This window comes from Danio aesculapii, chromosome 4 (genome assembly GCF_903798145.1).
Source record: "Danio aesculapii chromosome 4, fDanAes4.1, whole genome shotgun sequence".
Classification (NCBI taxonomy): domain Eukaryota; kingdom Metazoa; phylum Chordata; class Actinopteri; order Cypriniformes; family Danionidae; genus Danio; species Danio aesculapii.
In genome coordinates this window covers 6,966,535-6,989,709 of record NC_079438.1, presented here as the reverse complement: position 1 = coordinate 6,989,709, position 23,175 = coordinate 6,966,535, and the positions used below count along the sequence as shown (strand labels likewise).

At 44.0% G+C, this 23,175-nt stretch overlaps 1 protein-coding gene and 13 non-coding genes across 14 annotated transcripts; 7 read left to right on the top strand and 7 right to left on the bottom strand.

The window, feature by feature from the left end:
- Positions 1-585: 585 nt before the first annotated feature.
- On the bottom strand, positions 586-668 carry trnal-aag (transfer RNA leucine (anticodon AAG)). Its single transcript has one exon. It is a non-coding gene; the product is annotated as a tRNA-Leu (tRNA).
- A 1,168-nt stretch (positions 669-1,836) lies between these two features.
- Positions 1,837-1,919, bottom strand: trnal-aag (transfer RNA leucine (anticodon AAG)). The gene has a single exon. It is a non-coding gene; the product is annotated as a tRNA-Leu (tRNA).
- Positions 1,920-2,013: 94 nt separating this feature from the next.
- On the top strand, positions 2,014-2,086 carry trnam-cau (transfer RNA methionine (anticodon CAU)). Its single transcript has one exon. It is a non-coding gene; the product is annotated as a tRNA-Met (tRNA).
- Positions 2,087-2,695: 609 nt separating this feature from the next.
- Positions 2,696-2,778, bottom strand: trnal-aag (transfer RNA leucine (anticodon AAG)). Its single transcript has one exon. It is a non-coding gene; the product is annotated as a tRNA-Leu (tRNA).
- Positions 2,779-2,872: 94 nt separating this feature from the next.
- Positions 2,873-2,945, top strand: trnam-cau (transfer RNA methionine (anticodon CAU)). The gene has a single exon. It is a non-coding gene; the product is annotated as a tRNA-Met (tRNA).
- A 1,175-nt stretch (positions 2,946-4,120) lies between these two features.
- On the bottom strand, positions 4,121-4,203 carry trnal-aag (transfer RNA leucine (anticodon AAG)). The gene has a single exon. It is a non-coding gene; the product is annotated as a tRNA-Leu (tRNA).
- A 94-nt stretch (positions 4,204-4,297) lies between these two features.
- On the top strand, positions 4,298-4,370 carry trnam-cau (transfer RNA methionine (anticodon CAU)). Its single transcript has one exon. It is a non-coding gene; the product is annotated as a tRNA-Met (tRNA).
- Positions 4,371-5,555: 1,185 nt separating this feature from the next.
- On the bottom strand, positions 5,556-5,638 carry trnal-aag (transfer RNA leucine (anticodon AAG)). Its single transcript has one exon. It is a non-coding gene; the product is annotated as a tRNA-Leu (tRNA).
- A 94-nt stretch (positions 5,639-5,732) lies between these two features.
- Positions 5,733-5,805, top strand: trnam-cau (transfer RNA methionine (anticodon CAU)). Its single transcript has one exon. It is a non-coding gene; the product is annotated as a tRNA-Met (tRNA).
- A 1,183-nt stretch (positions 5,806-6,988) lies between these two features.
- Positions 6,989-7,071, bottom strand: trnal-aag (transfer RNA leucine (anticodon AAG)). Its single transcript has one exon. It is a non-coding gene; the product is annotated as a tRNA-Leu (tRNA).
- Positions 7,072-7,165: 94 nt separating this feature from the next.
- trnam-cau (transfer RNA methionine (anticodon CAU)) lies at positions 7,166-7,238 on the top strand. The gene has a single exon. It is a non-coding gene; the product is annotated as a tRNA-Met (tRNA).
- Positions 7,239-8,421: 1,183 nt separating this feature from the next.
- On the bottom strand, positions 8,422-8,504 carry trnal-aag (transfer RNA leucine (anticodon AAG)). Its single transcript has one exon. It is a non-coding gene; the product is annotated as a tRNA-Leu (tRNA).
- A 94-nt stretch (positions 8,505-8,598) lies between these two features.
- On the top strand, positions 8,599-8,671 carry trnam-cau (transfer RNA methionine (anticodon CAU)). The gene has a single exon. It is a non-coding gene; the product is annotated as a tRNA-Met (tRNA).
- Positions 8,672-16,341: 7,670 nt separating this feature from the next.
- LOC130222684 (uncharacterized) lies at positions 16,342-22,787 on the top strand. The gene is made up of 2 exons (XM_056455213.1): positions 16,342-18,092; positions 18,708-22,787. Exons 1-2 carry the CDS (start codon positions 16,342-16,344, stop codon positions 22,783-22,785), a joined length of 5,829 nt encoding a protein of 1,942 aa, XP_056311188.1. The 3' UTR covers positions 22,786-22,787.
- Positions 22,788-23,175: the final 388 nt, after the last annotated feature.

Below are 23,175 nucleotides of genomic sequence, written 5' to 3'. Positions count from 1 at the left end.
CTCACAGTGAGAGCATGAGCTGTCCGCAGGCACTGCATCGACATGCTGGACCCCCAGACCTGTGATGCGATACTCGTGCACATCATCCGGAGATAGGAACCACCGCATCGAGAAACGCACATTCAGAACAGCGTCTTGAAAAAGACGCGTTGATTGACTGACACAGCTTTTTTCTTCTCATTCTCACAAAGAGTCAAATGTCATGACTTGACGTTGTAAGAGAATTAGCCGAAAAGCCCTGCGAATCCCATTGCCTTAAAAATAAACGGCATCTCAGGACATTCCACTACATGGCATTCCAAGGCAATTCTTTTGATTCCCTTTCATGCACTTGCATTAAAGCCCACGTGCATTGTTTTGTTCACATGCTTTTCCGAGTTGCTGTAGACAATGCCTTGATGTTGCGCAAATGCCTCAAAACTTGCAGTCTACAGTGCCCATTAAGGTTGCCAGGGCCACTGCTATGCTTCGTAAACTGTGACGCAAAGAGATTGATGCAGCGCTTTGTCAGTGTTACTCTATCACTCGGATATGGCGCCAGAGAGTTTATTACTTGAGATTGAACGCACAGCCAAAGATTAGGTTTGTCAGAAGTGGGATTCGAACCCACGCCTCCAGGGTAGACTGCGACCTTAACGCAGCGCCTAAGACCGCTCGGCCATCCTGACATGCACACTTAGCTGGAGCTTTCTCCTAGGAGCCACATCGCAGCACCATGACATGGAAGCTGGTGTTTCACAGCTTGCCCACCTCTGGCAGTCCGCCTAGTTGGCGCAGTAGGCAGCGCGTCAGTCCCATAATCTGAAGGTCGTGAGTTTGAGCCTCACACGGGGCAAGGTCGTATCTTTTGGCACACGGGAGCACTTAGGTGACCGGGCGGCGTACTTTATTACCTTCCGTGCCGTTTATGCTTCCCGGGGGCAAAAAAGGCTACAGCTCCTCTGGAGGGCATGCGGCGTGACGTTCCAAGAACATCTCCTGAGTCTGAAGCCATGATGGCAAGATGCTCCCATTCCTGTCACGTTATCGCTTGACGTTTGACGTGGATCCGTCAAATGTCATGACTTGACGTTGTAAGAGGATTACAGTGCTGCCAGGGCCATTAACGCTGCCAGGGCCACTGCTATGCTGCGTAAATTGTGGCGCAAAGAAATTGATGCGGCACTTTGTCACTGTTACTGTATCACTCGGACATGGCGCCAGAGGTTTAAATACTTGAGCCTGAGATCTCAGCTGTGCAACAGCCACGTCCTCACAGTGAGAGCATGAGCTGTCCGCAGGCACTGCATCGACATGCTGGACCCCTAGACCTGTGATGCGATACTCGTGCACATCATCCGGAGATAGGAACCACCGCATCGAGAAACGCACATTCAGAACAGCGTCTTGAAAAAGACGCGTTGATTGACTGACACAGCTTTTTTCTTCTCATTCTCACAAAGAGTCAAATGTCATGACTTGACGTTGTAAGAGAATTAGCCGAAAAGCCCTGCGAATCCCATTGCCTTAAAAATAAACGGCATCTCAGGACATTCCACTACATGGCATTCCAAGGCAATTCTTTTGATTCCCTTTCATGCACTTGCATTAAAGCCCACGTGCATTGTTTTGTTCACATGCTTTTCCGAGTTGCTGTAGACAATGCCTTGATGTTGCGCAAATGCCTCAAAACTTGCAGTCTACAGTGCCCATTAAGGTTGCCAGGGCCACTGCTATGCTTCGTAAACTGTGACGCAAAGAGATTGATGCAGCACTTTGTCAGTGTTACTCTATCACTCGGATATGGCGCCAGAGAGTTTATTACTTGAGATTGAACGCACAGCCAAAGATTAGGTTTGTCAGAAGTGGGATTCGAACCCACGCCTCCAGGGTAGACTGCGACCTTAACGCAGCGCCTAAGACCGCTCGGCCATCCTGACATGCACACTTAGCCGGAGCTGTCTCCTAGGAGCCACATCGCAGCACCATGACATGGAAGCTGGTGTTTCACAGCTTGCCCACCTCTGGCAGTCCGCCTCGTTGGCGCAGTAGGCAGCGCGTCAGTCCCATAATCTGAAGGTCGTGAGTTTGAGCCTCACACGGGGCAAGGTCATATCTTTTGGCACACGGGAGCACTTAGGTGACCGGGCGGCGTACTTTATTACCTTCCGTGCCGTTTATTGCTTCCCGGGGCAAAAAAGGCTACAGCTCCTCTGGAGGGCATGCGGCGTGACGTTCCAAGAACATCTCCTGAGTCTGAAGCCATGATGGCAAGATGCTCCCATTCCTGTCACGTTATCGCTTGACGTTTGACGTGGATCCGTCAAATGTCATGACTTGACATTGTAAGAGGATTAGCCGAAAAGCCCTGCGAATCCCATTGAATTAAAAATAAACGGCATCTCAGGACATTTCACTACATGGCATTCCAAGGCAATTCTTTTGATTCCCTTTCGATGCACTTGCATTAAAGCCCACGTGCATTGTTTTGTTCACATGCTTTTCCGAGTTGCTGTAGACAATGCCTTGATGTTGCGCAAATGCCTCAAAACTTGCAGTCTACAGTGCCCATTAAGGTTGCCAGGGCCACTGCTATGCTTCGTAAACTGTGACGCAAAGAGATTGATGCAGCGCTTTGTCAGTGTTACTCTATCACTCGGACATGGCGCCAGAGAGTTTATTACTTGAGATTGAACGCAGAGCCAAAGATTAGGTTTGTCAGAAGTGGGATTCGAACCCACGCCTCCAGGGGAGACTGCAACCTTAACGCAGCGCCTTAGACCGCTTGGCCATCCTGACATGCACACTTAGCCGGAGCTGTCTCCTAGGAGCCACATCGCAGCACCATGACATGGAAGCTGGTGTTTCACAGCTTGCCCACCTCCAGCAGTCCGCCTCGTTGGTGCAGTAGGCAGCGCGTCAGTCTCATAATCTGAAGGTCGTGAGTTCGAGCCTCACACGGGGCAAGGTCGTATCTTTTGGCACACGGGAGCACTTAGGTGACCGGGCGGCGTACTTTATTACCTCCTGTGCCGTTTATGCTTCCCGGGGGCAAAAAAGGCTACAGCTCCTCTGGAGGGCATGCGGCGTGATGTTCCAAGAACATCTCCTGAGTCTGAAGCCATGATGGCAAGATGCTCCCATTCCTGTCACGTTATCGTTTGACGTGGATCCGTCAAATGTCATGACTTGACGTTGTAAGAGGATTAGCCGAAAAGCCCTGCGAATCCCATTGAATTAAAAATAAACGGCATCTCAGGACATTCCACTACATGGCATACCAAGACAATTCTTTTGATCCCGTTTCGGTGAACTTGCTTTAAAGCCCATGTCTATTGTTTTGAACACATGCTTTTCCAAATTGCTGTGGATAATGCCTTGATGTTGTGCAAACGCCTTAAACCTTGCAGTCTACAGTGCCCATTACCGCTGCAGGGCCACTGCTAAGCTGCGTAAATTGTGGCGCAAAGAGATTGATGCGGCACTTTGTTACTGTTACTGTATCACTCGGACATGGCGCCAGAGGTTTAAATACTTGAGCCTGAGATCTCAGCTGTGCAACAGCCACGTCCTCACAGTGAGAGCATGAGCTGTCCGCGGGCACTGCATCGACATGCTGGACCCCCAGACCTGTGATGCGATACTCGTGCACATCATCCGGAGAAAGAAACCACTGCATCGAGAAACGCACATTCAGAACAGCATCTTGAAAAAGACGCGTTGATTGACTGACAGCTTTTTTTCTTCTCATTCTCACAAAGAGTCAAATGTCATGACTTGATGTTGTAAGAGAATTAGCCGAAAAGCCCTGCGAATCCCATTGCCTTAAAAATAAACGGCATCTCAGGACATTCCACGGCAATTCTTTTGATCCCCTTTCGATGCACTTGCATTAAAGCCCACGTGCATTGTTTTGTTCACATGCTTTTCTGAGTTGCTGTAGACAATGCCTTGATGTTCCGCAAATGCCTCAAAACTTGCAGTCAACAGTGCCCTTTAAGGTTGCCAGGGCCACTGCTATGCTTCGTAAAGTGTGACGCAAAGAGATTGATGCGGCGCTTTGTCAGTGTTACTCTATCACTCGGACATGGCGCCAGAGAGTTTATTACATGAGATTGAACGCACAGCCAAAGATTAGGTTTGTCAGAAGTGGGATTTGAACCCACCCCTCTAGAGGAGACTGCGACCTTAATGCAGCGCCTTAGACCGCTCGGCCATCCTGACATGCACACTTAGCCGGAGCTGTCTCCTAGGAGCCACATCGCAGCACCATGACATGGAAGCTGGTGTTTCACAGCTTGCCCACCTCCAGCAGTCCGCCTCGTTGGTGCAGTAGGCAGCGCGTCAGTCTCATAATCTGAAGGTCGTGAGTTCGAGCCTCACACGGGGCAAGGTCGTATCTTTTGGCACACGGGAGCACTTAGGTGACCGGGCGGCGTACTTTATTATCTTCCATGCCGTTTATGCTTCCCGGGGGCAAAAAAGGCTACAGCTCCTCTGGAGGGCATGCGGCGTGACGTTTCAAGAACATCTCCTGAGTCTGAAGCCATGATGGCAAGATGCTCCCATTCCTGTCACGTTATCGCTTGACGTTTGACGTGGATCCGTCAAATGTCATGACTTGACGTTGTAAGAGGATTAGCCGAAAAGCCCCTGCGAATCCCATTGAATTAAAAATAAACGGCATCTCAGGACATTCCACTACATGGCATACCAAGACAATTCTTTTGATCCCGTTTCGGTGAACTTGCTTTAAAGCCCATGTCTATTGTTTTGAACACATGCTTTTCCAAATTGCTGTGGATAATGCCTTGATGTTGTGCAAACGCCTTAAACCTTGCAGTCTACAGTGCCCATTACCGCTGCAGGGCCACTGCTAAGCTGCGTAAATTGTGGCGCAAAGAGATTGATGCGGCACTTTGTCACTGTTACTGTATCACTCGGACATGGCGCCAGAGGTTTAAATACTTGAGCCTGTGATCTCAGCTGTGCAACAGCCACGTCCTCACAGTGAGAGCATGAGCTGTCCGCGGGCACTGCATCGACATGCTGGACCCCCAGACCTGTGATGCGATACTCGTGCACATCATCCGGAGATAGGAACCACCGCATCGAGAAACGCACATTCAGAACAGCATCTTGAAAAAGACGCGTTGATTGACTGACACAGCTTTTTTTCTTCTCATTCTCACAAAGAGTCAAATGTCATGACTTGACGTTGTAAGAGAATTAGCCGAAAAGCCCTGCGAATCCCATTGCCTTAAAAATAAACGGCATCTCAGGACATTCCAAGGCAATTCTTTTGATCCCCTTTCGATGCACTTGCATTAAAGCCCACGTGCATTGTTTTGTTCACATGCTTTTCTGAGTTGCTGTAGACAATGCCTTGATGTTGCGCAAATGCCTCAAAATTTGCAGTCTACAGTGCCCATTAAGGTTGCCAGGGCCACTGCTATGCTTCGTAAACTGTGACGCAAAGAGATTGATGCAGCGCTTTGTCAGTGTTACTCTATCACTCGGACATGGCGCCAGAGAGTTTATTACTTGAGATTGAACGCACAGCCAAAGATTAGGTTTGTCAGAAGTGGGATTTGAACCCACGCCTCCAGGGGAGACTGCGACCTTAACGCAGCGCCTTAGACTGCTCAGCCATCCTGACATGCACACTTAGCCGGAGCTGTCTCCTAGGAGCCACATCGCAGCACCATGACATGGAAGCTGGTGTTTCACAGCTTGCCCACCTCCAGCAGTCCGCCTCGTTGGCGCAGTAGGCAGCGCGTCAGTCTCATAATCTGAAGGTTGTGAGTTCGAGCCTCACACGGGGCAAGGTCGTATCTTTTGGCACACGGGAGCACTTAGGTGACCGGGCGGCGTACTTTATTACCTTCCGTGCCGTTTATGCTTCCCGGGGGCAAAAAAGGCTACAGCTCCTCTGGAGGGCATGCGGCGTGACGTTCCAAGAACATCTCCTGAGTCTGAAGCCATGATGCCAAGATGCTCCCATTCCTGTCACGTTATCGCTTGACGTTTGACGTGGATCCGTCAAATGTCATGACTTGACGTTGTAAGAGGATTAGCCGAAAAGCCCTGCGAATCCCATTGAATTAAAAATAAACGGCATCTCAGGACATTCCACTACATGGCATACCAAGACAATTCTTTTGATCCCGTTTCGGTGAACTTGCTTTAAAGCCCATGTCTATTGTTTTGAACACATGCTTTTCCAAATTGCTGTGGATAATGCCTTGATGTTGCGCAAACGCCTTAAACCTTGCAGTCTACAGTGCCCATTACCGCTGCCAGGGCCACTGCTAAGCTGCGTAAATTGTGGCGCAAAGAGATTGATGCGGCACTTTGTCACTGTTACTGTATCACTCGGACATGGCGCCAGAGGTTTAAATACTTGAGCCTGAGATCTCAGCTGTGCAACAGCCACGTCCTCACAGTGAGAGCATGAGCTGTCCGCGGGCACTGCATCGACATGCTGGACCCCCAGACCTGTGATGCGATACTCGTGCACATCATCCGGAGAAAGAAACCACCGCATTGAGAAACGCACATTCAGAACAGCATCTTGAAAAAGACGCGTTGATTGACTGACAGCTTTTTTTCTTCTCATTCTCACAAAGAGTCAAATGTCATGACTTGACGTTGTAAGAGAATTAGCCGAAAAGCCCTGCGAATCCCATTGCCTTAAAAATAAACGGCATCTCAGGACATTCCACGGCAATTCTTTTGATCCCCTTTCGATATACTTGCATTAAAGCCCACGTGCATTGTTTTGTTCACATGCTTTTCTGAGTTGCTGTAGACAATGCCTTGATGTTCCGCAAATGCCTCAAAACTTGCAGTCAACAGTGCCCTTTAAGGTTGCCAGGGCCACTGCTATGCTTCGTAAAGTGTGACGCAAAGAGATTGATGCGGCGCTTTGTCAGTGTTACTCTATCACTCGGACATGGCGCCAGAGAGTTTATTACATGAGATTGAACGCACAGCCAAAGATTAGGTTTGTCAGAAGTGGGATTTGAACCCACCCCTCCAGAGGAGACTGCGACCTTAATGCAGCGCCTTAGACCGCTCGGCCATCCTGACATGCACACTTAGCCGGAGCTGTCTCCTAGGAGCCACATCGCAGAACCATGACATGGAAGCTGGTGTTTCACAGCTTGCCCACCTCCAGCAGTCCGCCTCGTTGGTGCAGTAGGCAGCGTGTCAGTCTCATAATCTGAAGGTCGTGAGTTCGAGCCTCACACAGGGCAAGGTCGTATCTTTTGGCACACGGGAGCACTTAGGTGACCGGGCGGCGTACTTTATTACCTTCCGTGCCGTTTATGCTTCCCAGGGGCAAAAAAGGCTACAGCTCCTCTGGAGGGCATGCGGCGTGACGTTCCAAGAACATCTCCTGAGTCTGAAGCCATGATGGCAAGATGCTCCCATTCCTGTCACGTTATCGCTTGACGTTTGACGTGGATCCGTCAAATGTCATGACTTGACGTTGTAAGAGGATTAGCCGAAAAGCCCTGCGAATCCCATTGAATTAAAAATAAACGGCATCTCAGGACATTCCACTACATGGCATACCAAGACAATTCTTTTGATCCCGTTTCGGTGAACTTGCTTTAAAGCCCATGTCTATTGTTTTGAACACATGCTTTTCCAAATTGCTGTGGATAATGCCTTGATGTTGTGCAAACGCCTTAAACCTTGCAGTCTACAGTGCCCATTACCGCTGCAGGGCCACTGCTAAGCTGCGTAAATTGTGGCGCAAAGAGATTGATGCGGCACTTTGTCACTGTTACTGTATCACTCGGACATGGCGCCAGAGGTTTAAATACTTGAGCCTGAGATCTCAGCTGTGCAACAGCCACGTCCTCACAGTGAGAGCATGAGCTGTCCGCGGGCACTGCATCGACATGCTGGACCCCCAGACCTGTGATGCGATACTCGTGCACATCATCCGGAGATAGGAACCACCGCATCGAGAAACGCACATTCAGAACAGCGTCTTGAAAAAGACGCGTTGATTGACTGACACAGCTTTTTTTCTTCTCATTCTCACAAAGAGTCAAATGTCATGACTTGACGTTGTAAGAGAATTAGCCGAAAAGCCCTGCGAATCCCATTGCCTTAAAAATAAACGGCATCTCAGGACATTCCACGGCAATTCTTTGATCCCCTTTCGATGCACTTGCATTAAAGCCCACGTGCATTGTTTTGTTCACATGCTTTTCCGAGTTGCTGTAGACAATGCCTTGATGTTCCGCAAATGCCTCAAAACTTGCAGTCTACAGTGCCCTTTAAGGTTGCCAGGGCCACTGCTATGCTTCGTAAAGTGTGACGCAAAGAGATTGATGCGGCGCTTTGTCAGTGTTACTCTATCACTCGGACATGGCGCCAGAGAGTTTATTACTTGAGATTGAACGCACAGCCAAAGATTAGGTTTGTCAGAAGTGGGATTTGAACCCACCCCTCCAGAGGAGACTGCGACCTTAATGCAGCGCCTTAGACCGCTCGGCCATCCTGACATGCACACTTAGCCGGAGCTGTCTCCTAGGAGCCACATCGCAGAACCATGACATGGAAGCTGGTGTTTCACAGCTTGCCCAGCTCCAGCAGTCCGCCTTGTTGGCGCAGTAGGCAGCGCGTCAGTCTCATAATCTGAATGTCGTGAGTTTGAGCCTCACACGGGGCAAGGTCATATCTTTTGGCACACGGGAGCACTTAGGTGACCGGGCGGCGTACTTTATTACCTTCCATGCCGTTTATGCTTCCCGGGGGCAAATAAGGCTACAGCTCCTCTGGAGGGCATGCGGCGTGACGTTCCAAGAACATCTCCTGAGTCTGAAGCCATGATGGCAAGATGCTCCCATTCCTGTCACGTTATTGCTTGACGTTTGACGTGGATCCGTCAAATGTCATGACTTGACGTTGTAAGAGGATTAGCCGAAAAGCCCTGCGAATCCCATTGAATTAAAAATAAACGGCATCTCAGGACATTCCACTACATGGCATTCCAAGGCAATCCTTTTGATCCCTTTTCGATGCACTTGCATTAAAGCCTACGTCCATTGTTTTGTTCACATGCTTTTTTGAGTTGCTGTAGACAATGCCTTGATGTTGCGCAAATGCCTCAAAACTTGCAGTCTACAGTGCCCATTACAAGAACATCTCCTGAGTCTGAAGCCATGATGGCAAGATGCTCCCATTCCTGTCAAATTATCGCTTGACGTTTGACGTGGATCAACTGAAGCAATACTAAAGGTAAACCACAGTTATACGCGCATGCCACGGCACCCGCCACGATTATGTGCGGCTGATACGGAACTGACACGGTTAAACAGGTCTGCTATGGAACCCGCCACGGTAATATGCGTCTGCAAATGAGCCCTTAATGTAAGTACACACCAGTGCACGGAAGCCGTCAGTTTTTTTATACGCGCCTTAAACCGAACAAGTCACGGCGGTTTTTCTAAAGACAATGATAAAAGATCATGTAAATTCTGACTTTGAAATACAGTGTTTTCAAATGAAAATATAACATTATACTTGCTAGATAATACTACTGTTAACACAATTTGTATTACAGAAGTGTATTGTATTTAGCTTATGTGAAATATAGGCCTATAGTGTTTGCCACTGTGTATTGATGGACAAATACAAGATCTATTCCAAACGTTTTTATTATTGTTTTTCAGTATTTTGCAATGCTTTCATTTTTTTATTGTAAAAAACAGATGTTTACTTTAATTAACATGTTACTATCAACACAAATAAACATTTACATAAATTTGCGTGTAAATAACAATGCATATTCTTAATTGTCAAGGAAATGAGTAAAGTGCATGCACTGCAGAAGCTGTAAACAGGTAATCGGTCACAGTATACTTTAATATTCCTCGTTCGTGACACAACTTGGAACAACACATTCACTTGTCTAGTTTCATCTTTTCGGATTTTCAGTTTCCATCCTTTAAAAAGACAAACAGGAGAGTTATAACCTTTCAGATCTGTTTGCAGGACAGAACAAAAGCAAAAGATAGACTTACTCCAATGCAATGTTTGACTGTAAAGCCATTTCTGCCTGAAACCCGGAGGAAGCCCTCAGTCTTGTGCAGAATTAACAGCATCAACTTTAAAAGAGGAGCGTACAGAGCTGAACAATAAGTAACGTCCATTTAATGCATTTGTCCCATGAATTGCAGTAAGACTGTAGATTTACCTCAGGGGTCAAAACTTCAAGAACATAGCGAGTGTTTTCTATAGACACTTTGGCCAGTTGTGTTACTTAAAATATATTCTTTCTATTATCATCTGTGTCTGTTGCAAAACAAAAGTCAATTGTTCAAATTATATGCTTCAAACATATGTATTGAATTATAACTGCTAATAACTGTAATTCTGCAAATATTTTACAGCAAATGTCCAGTAAATGTATATTGTTGATTGAAATGTGATATTTATATCTTTTCAAAATAGATATTCTTTTATATTACAATTATGTACTGTACCTGTTCTTCATCAAAAAAACTAAACTTCAGACTAAGTTTCATCTTGAGCTTATGGCAAAATGTGGGATGCTTGAATAAAAACATCCTGTTAAATTTGATTGTGCCATTCCTCAAGCCTTCGTGTAATTTCTGAAATGGAACAAACTTTATTCAACAACATGTAGCATTTTTATAGAAATAAACAACAAATAAGTGTTGTAATTAGAAATATGTATTTTAGTGCATTCACTAAATATATTTCTTTATAATAATGCATAACTATGACAACCATAACAAAATTAAAATGTCTTTGGGAGACTGCAACTTAACCGATAATAACCGATAAAATAATACAGCTATAATAAAGCTAATCCAAAGGTTTGTTGTAAATTATAATATTTACCAGGATCTCTCCATCCTCTATGACACAATCAACTAACCAGCCTTCCTTCAAGAGTGCTAACGTTCTGTTAAAATCAAACTGGCATTATAATTTTTTTAAAGAACTGTATATTTTAAGTATTTAAATAATGTTATAAATAATATGTACTACTCAAATGTAAGCACATGTTCATCACAACCACACTTGAAGGATGTTTGCTCTGTCACTGTTTCAATGCTGATGCCAGCACAGTCTGCATGAAGCCACTTTTGGCAACGGTCACACTGAATCCAATCTACTGTCTGGATTTGAGGGTGCATTACTCTGTAGACAAATAAATGAAAAAAGGTATTGATACAACAACCAAAGTAACCTAACTTTAACACATGGGAATATTGTAGTTATCACATACTTTGAGCGATGTCTTTGGTTAATACAGACTCCAGCTTCCTGTGCCATACACATATTTTGTGTTGCACCCTGCACTGTGCATCTCTGGAGAGTCCTAAAAAACAGTTTTAAGTAAAAAAAAAAAAAAAATCACACACCTTTTAACATTTTTTTCCTACCCCTCAAATTACATTTGCTTGCAGATTTTTGACCATGCAAGATGCATGGTAAAGGCGAAGGTGGGCCATCTGTTCATTGTGCAGCATTTCATGACACATTCTGATATTCTTTGCTTCCATTTCTGCCATCTGCACTCCCCCCACTCACCATCATGAACAGCACTGTGGCTGCAGTAGAGTCATTCAGGTTCCTGGGCACCACCATCTCTCAGGATCTAAAGTGGAACATTCACATAGACTCTATTGTGAAGAAAGCCCAGCAGAGACTGTACTTCCTTCGTCAGCTGAGGAAGTTCAACCTGCCACAGAAGCTGCTCGTACAGTTCTACTCAGCTGTCATCCAATCCATATTCTGCACTTCAATCACCGTCTGGTTCGGCTCAGCTGCCAAAACCGACCTCCATAGACTAAAGCGAATAGTCCGGACTGCTGAACGAACCACTGGCACTACCCTTCCAACACTTCAAGAACTGTACTCTTCCAGAGTGAGTAAAAGGGCTCGCAAAATCACTCTGGACCCCTCACACCCAGTACACTACCTGTTCGAACTGTTACCATCTGGTCGGCGCTTCAGAGCACTAAGCACAAAAAAAAGCACAAAAGTTTCTTTGCTCAGGATATCTACCTTATGAACAGTTAAATATTCCCCTACTGTGCAATAATATGTGCAATACTTTTTCATACGCACTTGTACACAGCACCTTATATCAATATACAATGCAATACCTTCTCAATTCGCATTTGTACACAGCACCTTAAACCCCGGAATATTTATAACAAATCTGTACACACAATTCAACATCCAGATTTTTATTTTGAATAAATGCATCTCTGTTTAATGTTTATCATCTTTTTTTTTTTCATATTTATTTTGTGTTGTCACTTGTCACTTTATGTACACTGGAAGCTTCTGTAGCCAAAACAAATTCCTTGTGTGTGTGAAGCACATTTGTCAATAAAACTGATTCTGATTCTGTTTGAAATATGATTTTACTGAATTAGACACATTTATTAAATAGACTTTTTTGAAATATATATAAAAAATGAATGCATAACAAGTAAAACATTAACTCACTGTGCATACAAAAACACCACAGTTATGTCCATCATCTTTTTGCCACTGCTGTGGACTGTCCAGTCATCCAGCGAATTAACATTTCTGAAAGCATTTCTGAAAAAAAAAGCTAATAGTTCTATTCACAAAATGGATTTTTATGATTTTTGTATTTATTTAAACACTGCATAATTTGTGTTAATATAAATTGATAAATTATATTTATACTTCAGAATATCCAATTCCAGGTCTGAAATGGTGACATATTGGCAGGTATTGTCATGAATTCGGATTTCTTTTTCCAACATGTCAGAAACCTGTAAAATAACAAATTAATAACATTTTCTAATATTAAAAATGTTATGGATACATGAAATAATAAATATTTTAAAACATTTTACAGTTTTAAGCATGTTTGTGTATGCATCATTCTGAAAAATATAGCATTTGTAAATATTTAGTTTGTTAATTTCATTGTAACTATTATGACATATGACGTTACCTTAAGAATGAAGTGTCACCCTTTCTCTGGGTTACCTCCAGATCCAACAATTCTTGGAAAAGAACTTTTTGGAACTCTAAAGCCTTCTGAAAATAAGCAGAGAACACTGTGTTATGGGACATTTACACGATTCATTTACAATGATTATATTTTTCTCATAGTATAAGCAATATTAAATACCCCAAGCAGTTCTAAATGCACATCTGAAACGGTTTCAGAACTCTGCCAATACCTGTGCCACAAAATGAATGCGTCCGTGTGTAAAGCCAAAACCTAAAAACAAAAAGTTTTAGTCATTACATAAACTAATAATGTCCCTGACAAATAAAATTTTCTGGGTGAACAACTTACATCTTTGGTCTCTTTGGCAATTTGAGCAATACGGCAATTCAAAGCCTTTAAAGCAAAATATGCAGACATCTATCAATAAATGTGTAATCTTATAAAGCATCACACATTGTGTAGATATTCAATTTATTGTATGACTACTTCATTAATATTTTATAACGTTTCATACTTACATTGTCATTTAGCCAAGGCATTGCTGTGCTGCTGCTGTCACTCAGGAGATGTGGAGGGAGAATTGATTTCAGGTCCCGCAGAAACAATACAACAAAAGGTGAAATTCTGGCAATTATCCCATCTTCTTTCCTCTTTGCAGCATACAGCTTGCAGATTGTTTTCTAATATTGAAAAGCATAGTGATAAAGACTGACATTCCTGTTGTCAATCATTTTAAACATTTCATTTTGGAGTATGAAACTTGCAAAAATGCTACTTTGTGTGCTTGCTCAGTTGGGAACATTGCCACTGAAAACTTCTTCCCTTCCTCTTGCAAACTTTCATCAGCTTTTGCTGGGCCTTGTGGATCTCTGCCCTGGGCCTCTCCATAGTTGGTTGTGTTTGTATCTCTACAAATGTTTCAGAATTATTACATATATGACAGAACTATACACACACATGTTACATTTTCTTACCTTTCTGACCACACACCAGTTTTCCCTGTATTCCTATATGCATCTCCTCTGGTGTGCGCTTCTGCATTTCTTTGAAAAACTATGCATTTTTCCTTGTGTTGTGAAGGTAGAAGTACAATCAAATTGAAAACATCTAATGTGTATCTTTCATTTGGCACAAGGAATGTCGGCTTGAAGAAAGTTCTCGGTTTACTTGTTCTGCTTCTGAAGAGTTGATTAAAGTAGCCAGATATGGGATGAGTTTAATACCCCGTAATTTCTCCTCAGGTCGTTTGTGGTTCTTCTTATGAAACCTGTCATATAAACACAAGCGGTCGGATGTTCCAGTTTCTGGATGTGGATGAAAAAATGTGTCCGTTTTGAGGATTTGGGGTTGAGCCTGGTTTTCTTTTTGATGTTATCAAGCCAGTCAAAATGTGCACTGAACTTTCCAGTTGCTGCCAAGGTCATGTTCTTCTCAGTTGGCTCACATACCCTCCCATCATGTGGCTTAAAAAATCGTTGCTGTGTACGGTTATTTACATGTCTGGCAACACGACCAGCAATGTCACATACATACACTGTGGGAGGATGTTTGAAGCTCAAAAGGGCATCCTCATGGTCCTGGGGGGACTCCTGCCACCACAAGGGTGATGCATAATACACAACTCCATGTGTGCCCCCCATGTGTAGCACTTGAAGGATAAGCATTTTATTAAGCTTTGTTAGTAAGTATGTAATAAATATAGACATGAAGGCTTTTGCTTCAAAGATTTAACTGCTATATCATGAGCGCAAAGTATAGAGAAATGTTACCGGATGCTAGCGCATCCTGTTTTTGGGTGGGGGTGATGGAGAGTCACAAGATGTATGAGCTGTGTGTACGTGTTCTCAAACATCTAAAAAAGGGTGAACTGTTAAGAGAAGATACACAGATACCAGGAAGAGGAATATCTGGTTGCTGAATGGCCAACTTCTTAAAGAAAAGACCATATAAGGCTAATAAGAGTTTAGGGTAAGAGTGTGTGTGAGGAACAATATAAAAGCGGAAGGACAGCAGAGGGGCTATTACATTAGTACATCTCTCCTGCGCAGGAATTGTACTCTCTAACTTCTTGCATTCAAAATAAAACTTGTTAATTTTCAATTCAGATCTCCGTCAATTTTTGAACATGCAATGGACCATTTGAGTCCAACAATTGGTGACCCGACGACGTGATTGACTGGAGACTCAAACAGATGGACGTTTATTTCTGATGCCAAATCCAGAGGCGCCTCTCTAAAAGAAAGGTAAGCAGAAACCTTTTTCTAAAAATTCTGCTATTGAACATTCTAAATAAGTGGTTTTTGGCATCGGTAAATACGTTGTTCATTTCTTTGATACATTTGATGCATGCAGGAGGTTACAGACTACAGATAAAAATAAAAATAAAAATAAAAAATAAAATAAAAGAGAAGAATGAATTGTGATAAGTTGTGATAGAGAAAGTTAGGGTGAATCGTTAGGATTTACGGAGAAGTCCTGTTCCCTAAATAGGCAATTAGGGTGAATCGTTAGGATTTACGGAGAAGTCCTGTTCCCTAAATAGGCACTTAGGGTGAATCTTTAGATTTACGGAGAAGTCCTGTTCCCTAAATAGGCAAATAAATTGGAAATTGCCTGTCTTGACGAAGTCATTCATATTTCCAATTATCAGGGTGAATACATAAGTATTTAAAGGAGAAGTCCTTTTCCCTGAGGAGGCAAAACCCTTGAAAATCCCTCTTATTCTGACGAGAATTTGATATTTTCAAGTAAATTTCTCAAGGATAGCAGGTTTAGTGAATTGAGAAATAGTGAGAGTGTAGGGATACAGATAAAATAAATAAAATAATAAAAGGGATCGAAGAATAAATAAATAAATAAATAAAATTAATAAAAAAAATAAATAAATAAAATAAAATAATAATAAAAATAAAAATGGAACAAGAATTGATAGAGAATGTGAGGAATATGGTTGTCCTCCATTAAGACAACAATGGGACCAAATGACAGATATTTTAATGGCACAAACTGACCCTAAAGATAGGAAAAAATTGACAAAAGAACTAGGTGAATGTGAACGTGAAATGATTGAACATTATGGTACTGATTGTATGGACAAAAAGGGGTCTCTGTTTCAGAAAGTGGGAATAAAAGAGAAAAGAGCACAGGAAGCTGTTTTAAGACACAGAAAAGAGGAAGTAGGGCTGTTGCACAAGCGAGCCCATGCAAAGAAAGGAAAACAGTTAGATAAAATTTTTAGAAGATGGTCTAGAGTCACACTTGCAGCAACTGCGTTGAAACCAAAGAAAAGGGAAGTGAACAGTAAGAATGCTGAAACCAAACTGAGTAAAAAACAGGAAGCTGAGGCTGAGGCAAAGACTGATTCTATGCCGACGCCCACTTCTCAAACCGTGCAGAAGTTGTACCCAGATCTCCCACCCCCATATAACCCGCCACAGTCAGATATGAAAGAGAAACAGATGCCAGTGTTTAGTGTAAAGGGGGGTACTTTAAACTTAGACGAGATACAGGAAGGAGCAATAGGGGGAGAGCAGTTTGAGGGTGAGGACAGAGAACAACCGAGTAGGATGAAAAATGAACAAAAGGAGGACAGGCATTATGAAGTAATGAGCCAATGTTCTGCTATCCAAATGGAGGTAAAAGATCTGTTAGAACAACTTATTGCTGAAGAACAAAAAACCAGGAAACGAGGTAATAGACATGATGAGAGCAGCCACATTCACTCAGTGATAAGTCCAGTTGTGGAAATCGATGAAAGTGATAATGATAGCCAGGCCAGTTCAGATGGAAGAACAAAACCTAGAAAGAAAGTAGATGAATATAAGTCAGGACTACAAGTCAGAATAGATGGAAAACTAACCTTGAAGGAGGATGAGGAAAGAAAGGACGAATATGAGGATAGTAGTGAAGGGGACATGGAAGAAGATAAGTGGCCAGTTACCTCCACACCTCAAACACAGTGGCCTAGACGAAGCAAAAGGTTGATAGATAAGGCCACTAAACCAACACTTGCTACTATGGGAAGGGTGTGCAACATGCCTCTACTGGCAGGACCAACTGGTAGAAACTATCAGCCATGGTCACTAACAGACCTTGAGACCCTAGTAAAAAAACTACCGGCCATAACAGAGGGTGGTGGTAGATGGGTGAATAAGTTATTTGCCCTGTCTCATGGCCAGGTTCTGTCAGTGGGAGACCTAAGACAAATAATGAGTAGAGTACTGTCAGGCCACCAGATTGTAGACATAGAATGCATGGCCGGCACCACAAGTTTGGGAAACAGTGCCCCATTGGTGAAAGGAGGGGGTCAGTCACCTTTGTGTCAGGCTATAAGGGACAAGTTTCCCACCCCCGATACCATGTTTGAGAATTTGAAATTTAAACACAAGGAGGGGGAAAATGGTGCAGCCTATATAAATAGATGTTGCCAAGAATGGGAAGAGGCATGTGATGAGAACCCAATGTCTAACCCTGTGACAAATAGAATTTTCAGGGCTGCTGTACTACAGGGAGCTCCAGCTGGTGTGACCCAAGCCATGGAACAATCTCCTGAGGTACCGGGCAGTGACGATGCTAAATGGAAAAGGTATGCAGTACACTTCATAGACAAAGCAGTCGATAGAGCAGACAAAGAGGGGGGTGAACTCTTAAAATTGCAGAAAGAACTGATAAAGTTACAATTGGAGAAAGAAAAGACAGCAAAGGGTAAAGGCTCAAAACAGATGGCAGCCCAGGCGGCCCAGCCCCCTCCGCAAACGAATGAGGGTAATTACGAGGGCAACCCTCAATACCCTTATGCTAACAGTCAATCACAATGGAACAGGGGAAGGGGAGGAGTTAGGAGTCAGGGAGTGACCAGTCCTGACACATGCTACAAATGTGGAGGCCCTGGACACTGGGCCAACGATTGTCCAAGCAATAACACTGGCTGTTACCTGTGTGGACATCCTGGGCATATAGCCAGGAACTGCCACAGTGGACAAAGGGGCCAGCCCCCTCAATATCAGAACAGGGGACGGGGAATACAAAGGGGAAGGAGTCAGCCTCAGAGAGGAGGGTGGGGTGGTAGACCAGTACCACCAAACCAGCCTCGTTTCCAACAACCACTGACTCAACAGTGGGATGGAACAGAGGATGGTTACTATGCATGAAGGTCCCCACAGAAAGCCGAAGAGAGGGCTATGGCCGAGCCCCTCTTGACAATCACTGTTAATAAAAATGACATGGAGGCCTTGGTGGACACAGGAGCCACCTATTCCACCGTTACTGACGGTGTAGATAGACGACAATTATCATCAAAACATGTAGAAGTCATGGGCTTCTCTGGGGATACTGAACGATGGCCAATGACAAAACCACTTCCTGTTACAATCGCAGGACAACAGCTAACACACTCTTTTCTCTACTCAACCAATTCACCTGTTCCCCTACTGGGTAGAGATTTATTAATAAAAGCTGGAGCCAGTATACTTTGTACCCCTGAAGGAGTTATTGTTTCATTTCCTACGGGGCAGACAGTTAACTGCTCACTACAAGGCGACATAGGACACAATCAGTGGTTGCTTGCACCTTCACCAACCCCAGACAGTTGTGTAGACATTTACTGGGCCTTGCTGTCCCCATCACAAACAGGAGCCTATTCACTGTTCCAAGAATGGAAAGCGTGGATATACACACTAGACATTTTTACTCCACCTCCTGATGATTTACACTGCACACTGTTTTATGACAGGCAGGAAGATCACGTGTATCAGGAGGCCTTCATAGATATTGAAGGATCGCAATGGAGCTTAAAAAGCACAGGTCTGTTGATAGGAAAGGAAGGTGTGGTGGCTCCAATCTGCTTAACAGAGGAACAAGAAACATGGTACAAAATGAGACAGACTGCTGCCCCACACATATCACTGGCATTGCACCCAACACATGAGGCTAGGGAGCTAGGCTCAATGACAAAGAGACTACTAACGGTCACTGACTGGGAGCCCACAGACAACACACAGTTGTATTACTCCCCATCGGCAGACAGTTACAAGGTAGTGAGGAAAACTCTTGACCTGGGCACTCTGGAACACAAATGGATTTCCAGGTGTCATGGCAGAGATAAATCTGATGGGGAGGGGGCAGAGGAATTGATTAACTCCATGCCACAAGAATTATGGTCAACAGGGCCAACTGATGTGGGATACTGTGACATAACACCTGTCACTTTTGACATTTCTAACGGCCAACCAACATGGGTCCCACAGTACAGAAACAGGCCTGAAGCCGTAGCTGGCATCAAGTCAACGATTGAGGGCCTACTTAGTTCTGGAGTTTTGACTCCCCACCAGTCACAGTGGAACACACCTATATTTCCAGTCCCTAAACAGGGAGGCAAGTATAGGATGGTACATGACCTCAGAGAAATTAACAGTAGGGTTACTACCCCAATAGTTGCTGTCCCTAACCCATATACTGCTCTTTCCATGGTAAACATATCGCACCAATGGTTCTCCTGCATAGACATGGCAAATGCATTTTTCTGCATACCAATTTCAGATGAATGTAAAGATTATTTGGCCTTCACTTTTCAAGGAACCCAATATTCTTACAATAGACTGCCACAGGGGTTCATCTTGAGCCCGGGGATTTTCAATCAGGTTTTGAAACAACAATTACAGGACTGTCAGTTACCAGATGGAGTGGTGACAGTGATGTATGTTGATGACATCTTGATAGCTGCACCTTCGCCAGAGTCATGTTTAAAAGCCACTGAGACTGTCTTAAAGAGACTGTGTGAGGTAGGGTTGAAAGTCAGCAGAGACAAGTTACAGGTTTGTAGACAGACGGCTACCTTTTTGGGAAGAGTGGTAGGAGTAAGTGGAAAGGGGGTATCACCAACACATAAAAAGGACATACTAACATACCCAAAGCCACTCACTGTGAAAGATATGCTTTCTTTCCTAGGTCTAACAGGGTTTAGTAGACATTTCGTCCCACAATATGTGGCTCTGACCAGCCCCCTTAGGGCCATGGTTAAACAATGTGGTATGAGAAACTTGATGACAAAATTGGATTGGACAATGGAGGCTGAGGAAGCATTCCAGAAAATAAAAGCAGAATTGGCTCATTGTAGTAACTTATGTACTCCAGACTATAAAGTGCCATTTCAATTAGACGTGTCAGAAACAATCACAAGCGCGCATGGGGTTTTGTATCAACGACAATCAGGTAACAGAAGAATTTTGTTGTACGTCAGTGTACTTCTAGACCAGGTAGAAGCTAGACAACCACCATGTGCCAGATTTGCTGCAGGTCTAGCTAAGGTAATAGAGAAAACATCACACATCGTCATGGGCCATCAGTTGTTGATCAGGACCTCTCACTCAGTGGCCAGTTTTGTTAACTCAAGTTCATTTACCTTCTCTGCCCTACGGCAGAGAAGAATGCTAAAAATTTTGACAGCTGCAAATATCACCTACAGCCACAATGGGATCAACATGGCTGACCTTATGACTGATGGGGACCATCATGATTGTGCACCATTGACAGATAGATTATCGGTAGCTAGGGAGGGTCTGACAGCCTCCCCACTTCCTGAAACAGACAACCCAATAACACTGTTTACGGATGGTAGTTGCCACAGGGCGAATGATGGAACTCTGAAAGCAGGATTTGCTGTGGTTCAATTACAGGGTAACCAATTTGTCACAATAAAAGCTGAACCCCTAATTGGCAAACAATCTGCACAAAAGGCAGAACTATTGGCCCTAATCAATGCATTGAGACACTCAAAAGGACAGGCTGTCAACATCTACTCTGATTCTGCATATGCAGTGTCCACGGCCCACGTGGAGCTGCCTGTGTGGATCAGATGTGGATTCACAACCTCTTCCGGCCGGCCTATTACTCATGAGAAAGAAGCAAGAGAGCTCTCTGAAGCCATAATGTTGCCAGACAAAGTGGCTATTATCAAGTGCACTGGTCATTCCCAAGGAACTGACCTAATATCAAAAGGGAATGAAGCAGCAGACTTGGCGGCAAAACGTGCCTCAGGCTACCTACAAGGTCAGTTTGTGGTCACATCTGAGCCAGATGTGACATCCCTCCTACCAGAATTCTCAAGAGAATTCTTATCTGAGGAGCAAGACATGGCTGCTCCGGAAGAAAAGTCTGTGTGGAAAAACAAAGGGGCAATCAGACATGATGATGGCTTTTGGACAGCACCTGATGGTAGAGCTTTGCTCCCAGCGTCACTAGTCCCAAGCGTGTTGAAAGAAGCCCACACACATGCACACTGTGGTGATAAGCAAATGTCGCGAACATTGCAATCATGGTGGCATCCTTTTATGCCACACCTAATTTCTGGGTACATAACGACATGTGACATCTGTCAGATGCACAATGTCAAACCAACTATAAAACCGTCTCAGGGATCGTTCCCATTAGCAAATGGCCCAGGGGATGAAGTTATAATTGATTTCACTGACATGATTGAAAAGGTAAATGGTAAACGATACTTGCTTGTTATGATTGATGCATATACTGGGTGGCCAGAGGCTTTCCCGGTGGGCAAGGAAGACAGCACTGCTGTCATTAAATGTCTGATAAACCATTACATCCCACGTCATGGTTTTCCGAGCCGGGTCAGATCTGACAACGGCTCACACTTTAAAAATGAACATCTGGCTGATGTTGAAAAGGCATTGGGTTTAGTACACCATTTCGGGGCAGTCTATCACCCACAGTCACAAGGTAAGGTTGAGCGGTTGAACCTAACATTGAAAAACAAATTGGCTAAAATCTGTGCACAGACTAAATTGACATGGTTAGCTGCTCTTCCACTGGCTCTGATGTCAGTAAGGAGCTCTGTGAGTCGGGCAACAGGATACACGCCCTTTGAACTGTTGACTGGTCGCCAATTTCCTGGCCCACTGACCCCACTACAATTGGAACCAGTACAACCGTTATCACACAAAATTTACTATGACAAATTGACTGCTCTAATTGAATCTTTTGACAAAATGTTACCAACTGATTTTAGGAGACACGAATATCCAGCACCCCTACCTAACCGAACTTGGGACTGGGTGAGATTGAGAATCTACAGGCGTAAATGGAAAGAGCCTCGCTGGTCTGCTCCAATTAAGGTAATTGCACGCACATCTCACTGTGTTCGTCTTGCAGGAAAAGGTGACACTTGGTACCATCTGAGCCAGTGCTGTCCGGCGGACCCACCGTCCAGATCATTGGACGACACCAGAGTGGACCTTGCTTCGCAGGTCCAAGAGAGGGAGGATACCACAGAAAATACAGGAGGGAGTGAGGGTACCACAAAAGGAGGTGACACACAAACACATACACACGATAACAATTTTCATCCATCACAAAGTAACCTACAAACTTTGCAGGTGGTCCATAAAACTGGGGATTTATTCACAGCCCCTAAAGGAGAAGCCGTAGCCCATTGTGTCAGTGCAGACTGTGCATTTGGAGCGGGAATAGCGAAAAAATTCAGAGAAAGATATGGTGTTGACAAGGTAAAGGCCCAGGGGAAAACGAAAGGTGACTGTGCTATAACTCACGAGGCAGACAGAATAGTTCTCCACCTGATCACAAAAACATTTGCCAGAGACCTACCCACATATGAGGACTTTGAGAGCAGTCTAATCTGCATGAGAACGTGGTGTGACAAATTACACATCACCAGATTGTCAATACCCCGGCTGGGGTGTGGTTTGGACAAGTTGGAATTCTATAGAGTTCTCCACATTATTGAAAAGACATTTAAAGGCCAGAATATAACCATTTCAGTTTATACGTTAGAATAAGTTTACTGTGCTTGCTATTTTTATTGTAGCTTTGATATTGATTATATATTATTTGCTGCTAACGCAATAACGCTGTGAAAATAAGATAAAGGAGGACCAGAATTGAATAATAAGAAAAACCAGCATCAATAAAACATGAGGGTCAAGCTGTGGGAAAATTGGAAACTATTGGGGATAGTGGGAATATTAACACTGATAATAGTGGGGACAATTCTAGGAGTAGGAAAAAGACACAACAGGAATGAAACTTCAACTGTAAAACCAACCAGAGTAAAAAGATCCCTAGGGGAAGAAAACAGGTGTTCCAAGTATTATGGAGGGCTGTCCATAGAATATGTAAAGGGAGAGACAACATCTTACACATTTGATCTATGTCAGGTAATTGACTGT

Excerpts from the sequence above, each read along its gene's own strand:
- LOC130222684 (XM_056455213.1), top strand. The coding sequence starts at position 16,342 with ATGCCGACGCCCACTTCTCAAACCGTGCAGAAGTTGTACCCAGATCTC. Across the intron at positions 18,093-18,707 it reads CAACAACCACTGACTCAACA|GCAGGAAGATCACGTGTATC; the intron begins GTGGGATGGAAC and ends GTTTTATGACAG.